This window comes from Alosa pseudoharengus, unplaced genomic scaffold, assembly GCF_046254945.1.
Source record: "Alosa pseudoharengus isolate Yale_2024_CS ecotype anadromous, Long Island Sound unplaced genomic scaffold, YU_APseudo_1.1 YU_APseudo_1.1_scf_4, whole genome shotgun sequence".
In the NCBI taxonomy this organism is placed as follows: Eukaryota; Metazoa; Chordata; class Actinopteri; order Clupeiformes; family Clupeidae; genus Alosa; species Alosa pseudoharengus.
Window position 1 is genome coordinate 14,120,622 of NW_027468774.1, and position 4,501 is coordinate 14,125,122.

Genomic DNA, 4,501 nt, shown 5'->3' on the forward strand with positions numbered 1-4,501 from the left:
GATTTTGCAATGACTAGGGATCTTGCAGGGTCACTAATTACAAGACTGCAACTAGATTCCTTTAAATTATTACCCATCGTGCAATAGATAAACAGGAACTGAAATGATAGCCTACTAAACTTAAAGTCATATTTTCGTGTTTCTGCAGCATTGTTTCATGCGTGACATCCCTAACCGATATAGAGTTGTTCTGTCACGTGGAAGAGCCGACTAAATATGTATAATAAATGACAATAAGAATAACAAATATAGACTACAGCTGTCGCCTACTTTGCCCCTTCCTGTTTGGTGTTGGAGAGGTCAGTATTGGTTTTTATAGTTCACGTCACTATTTGCATGAGCCACGACTAGAAAGACTTGCGATAATTGTTGTAACGGCAAAACTAGAAAAGGACTGACTCCGACTGACTTAAAACCGCTAAGATTGGCACCTTACACTTAACGATCTAGTTGACGCGAGCGCGCCGCGATTCCAGTACAACTCCCATGATTTCTGTCCGACTTTGGAAATTTAGTCGCCACTGTGAAAACAGACCAAAATCGTACAATGTAAGGCCGCCATTACACTCACTCACTAGCTCAACAGATTATAATGGGCTGTGGTTTACGACTGTGGCTTGATTTTGAATGAATAATTAGGTCAACATTAGTTAAGGATGATCCAATTCAGGAGAAATTTGGAAAGCAAGAGTTATAACATTCCAAAACACAACCATGCCTATGGTGAATTGAACTGGATTCGGGACTTCGTTGGGACCTCCCTCACAGGGCGTGACTTGACTTCACATCCCGCCTCTCCCACGCTAAGTCAGGGCGTCCCACAACCACAAAGGCTATTCAAAGTCCGCCCATCTGGCGTGGCTCACAGCGGGGCAGTTTATAAAAACCCCTCGCGCTCAGCGACCTGCGTGTGTTTTCATACCACAGAGTAGAGAGAGGAGAAGAGAGGATGCACGTTTGAAAAATTAGTTTACAATATTTCAAATAGATGCGGATCGCATTAATTTTAGTTTTATTTTTTACTTAACATATATCATCATGCTGAAAAGTTACGGCAGGAAAACAGCGCTCTCTGTTGCAGGAGCAACTTTAGCCTGCCTGGTAGTGCTCCTGCTAGTTGCCCAGCAGCAGCAGCGACTACAGGTGGATGAGATGTCCAGTGAGAGTGAAGTTGGGATGCGCTCACTGCAGAGTCTCCGCGACTTGGGCGCAGAGTCAGGCGTACTTACGGATTCAGACTCAGAGACAATTCAGGGACAGCAGAACGGCGACACCAGCAAGGGATTCTCTGCGTATTTCTCCAAGTTGTCTCGCGGTAGGAGAGAAGTGGAGAAGCCCACGCTGTCAACCAACGCGGCGACGGACACGATACCCGCTGAGGACATCAGCGCGGATGACGTCTTCATCGCAGTCAAAACCACGAAGAAGTTTCATCGGTCGAGACTGGATCTGCTTCTCGATACCTGGATTTCAAGAAATCTACAGCAGGTGAGCGAGCGCTCTCACACTAGCTCAGAGTATTAGCCTATTGCTTTGTGTTGCCCGGTTCAATTGTTATCCTGCATGTGTAGTCAGTCAAGTGCACAGATGGACGTGGAGTCCTCCCTAGCCTGTGTGTAGCAGCTGTCAGGGTCTGCGTCATTGTTGTGACAACATCTGTTTTCTGGAGACAGAATTAAAAGCGATCTTTCATTGTTGTCTGAAATTTGTAATCTCACTATGAGCTTTGGTATTTTTCTCAATGTTCTAATGTTCTCAAAACTTGTGGAGAGGTTTACACAATATGTACCCTTTTTTGTGTGACTGGTCAAAATAGACACAAAGGTTAAGATGACAAACTCCCCCGTTCAGCTGATTTTTGGGACCTTTCCCCCTGAAAAGACACTGTTGGGAGAACCCCCCCTTCTTTCCACCTCTCTTTCTCTCTCTCCCTCTCTCTGCCACTCACAATCTCACTGTCTCTTGCTCTCTCTATTTCCCCTCTCTCTCTCTCCCTCTCTCTCCCTCTCTTTCCTCTTCCAATCCTCCCCCATTGTTTGGGGTGTCCTTGTGAATGCGTTGGTGCCGTGGATGCATCACAGAGAACGGCTTCAGAGCTGTCCCCTTTCCAGGGGACTAACAAAGCGTCTTTCTGAAGGCCAAAGAAAAGCTTTTTCCCAGCCCCTTGTCTCGCACTCTCCATGGGAACAAGGGAGCTGGAGATGCAGGCTTGGGTCAAGCAGCCAGGCGATGGGAAAACCGTGGGGGCTTCGTTAAGGGGACGGCGGCTGGGACAAAGGGAGGGACGCATCTATAGGGAAGTCTGCGCTGTGAGTAACATGCTGAGTGGCAAGCAGTGTGAAAAACGCAAACCCTGAGAACCAGGCACTCTGTCTCTCTATCTTTTTTTTATAGCCCCTTGCACAAAGGCGCTCTCAGCCCCCCAGACCCTGTAGGGGAAAAAACAGAAGCCAGTCAAAGTGATTTTATCCACCACCAAGAGTAGTCGCACACTGTTTTTCAAAAAAGTCAACTTAATTCGCTTCGGCCACAATCACTGTCACCTTTTTTTCACATCCGAATTCTTTTTAAGCCGGGGCTAACTCGTACACTGTTCTGCTTGGCATCAGTAGACTGCAGCATCCCTCTCTGTCTTAGCTCCAGAAGCTGTGTGGCCCTTTTTCTCGGGGAGTCCCTCTGTTGCTATAGTTATAGAGGCTATGAGCAGCTTAGGAGACTAAGGCTAATCACAGACTGCCATACATTCCCACAGGTCTTTAACACGTCCTCGCTGGATTTCCCAGCTTACACCCAGAGTACCTCTGTCAGTTAGTCAGTACCCACTCTCACCACTCTCACTCTCACTAGTCAGAACAGAACTCCAGCAAGTGTTGGGGTGAAGGGGGGGGGGGGGGGGCTGAGAACTGTTTCACAGGGAAGTCATGATACTCCAACTGCATGACCTGCCAGTAATACTAGCGAATGATGTAAGTGAGACCACTACAGGGTTCGTGTGTGTGCATAGGCGTGTGCATGTGTGAGAGAGAGCGATCGAGTGTGTGAGAGAGAGCGATCGAGTGTGTGAGAGAGCGAGAGGGTTAACAGCAGGGCTTAATGTGGCAGCTGGTAGGGAGCTGCTCAGACATAAAAGAAGCTGCCCTCCAATACAAGTGGGAGTTGCTGCTGGAAGAGGGTGCCAGGTGGCTGTAAGCTTGGAGAACAAAGCTTGGGCCTATTATGCGCTCTGTGTATGCCCTGTGCATATGGGCTGTCCCACCAGAGACCACTTTCCACTTGTGGTTGAGGAACACCTGAGTTTATAAAAGCGCAATTAAGCGCAATTTGGAAAATGTCTCGGGATTTTCATGCCATAAGTGCTGCCTGGCACATTGCCACAGGTTGTGGTTGGCACTGGGGAGGCACCTGACAGAGAGAAAATCCAAGCAGTCATTCAAAAACTTTTTTGTATTCTGCCATCTCTATTTTGTATTATTTGGGATAATGCTGGCGTCAGGGCAGTGTAGCCTGAGGCAAGGTCCACCCTGCTCTAAGATGTCCTCCCCTCTTGCTGCCGCTCGCGTCGCCTCTTTGCCTGGCCACTCCTCTCTCTAGGTGAGCTGGAACTCCTATTCAGAGGATGTTTACACGTAAACACTGCTAGCAGATGGGATCTGAATCTCTCTGTTGTTACTGAAAGGTACTGTCTCTCTGTCTTCTTGGAAAAGCAGGGCCGTGTCTGTCAATAGTGTAGGGTCAAGGTCAGTTTGGAATTAAAGATAAGTAGATTTGGATGTTTGGCATATAATATATTAATATAGTTAAAAAGTTCCAGGTCAGTTCTTTAATTATTGTTATAATATTATTATAACAATAATTAAAGAACTGACCTGGAATTTTTTAACTTTAAAACTGCTGATGGTGAATTCAACACCCTCACTGCCTTATACAGTATACATTTAGCCTTATAATGTGTTATGACATGGTATACACAATGGACATATAGTATATATACACCGTATTCAGTATAAACAACTGTAGACACAATATAGAGCAGCAACACAATAGTCCTTTTAGTGTAAAACAATATGCTGATAATGCCCAGTTAGTTTTTTCATTCTGATTCACCACTGTTAGGATTGTTTAACACATCAGGTCCATGCTTCCGGTGTTTCTCCCAATTTCCCCCCTGGAACAATGCAGCTTCCCCAGCGAGAGAACTTCACAACAATGAGGGAACAGTGTGTGCAGGGGTATCCGGTGTCCAGTTACAGCGCAGGGGCCCTCCTGGGCTATTTATTTGCTCAGACGCAACTGGGGTGGGGGCACTGTTGCTTTGAACACACAGGGGCCACCAGAACCAAGCCCACGCTAACACACAGAGTTGATGGAGGAGTCTCTCGGTAGCTGTTCCATTAACTGCATCACCATGAATCTGAGAGTGACTCAGACAGTCCAGCACCCCCCCCCCCCCTCCCCCCGGGAAAAAAAAGAGCCTGGGTAGGAGCTTAGGGAGACTAAGGAG

The 4,501-nt window shown here is 47.0% G+C and overlaps 1 protein-coding gene across 1 annotated transcript in view; it reads left to right on the forward strand.

Annotated features, from left to right (window-relative positions):
- Positions 1-914: 914 nt before the first annotated feature.
- The window catches only part of lfng (LFNG O-fucosylpeptide 3-beta-N-acetylglucosaminyltransferase), a 10,986-nt gene continuing 7,399 nt past the window's right edge, over positions 915-4,501 (forward strand). The window contains exon 1 of the mRNA XM_076264910.1: positions 915-1,488. Within this exon, the coding sequence (XP_076121025.1) occupies positions 1,039-1,488 (450 nt within the window). The 5' untranslated portion in view covers positions 915-1,038. The remainder of the gene's footprint in view (positions 1,489-4,501) is intronic.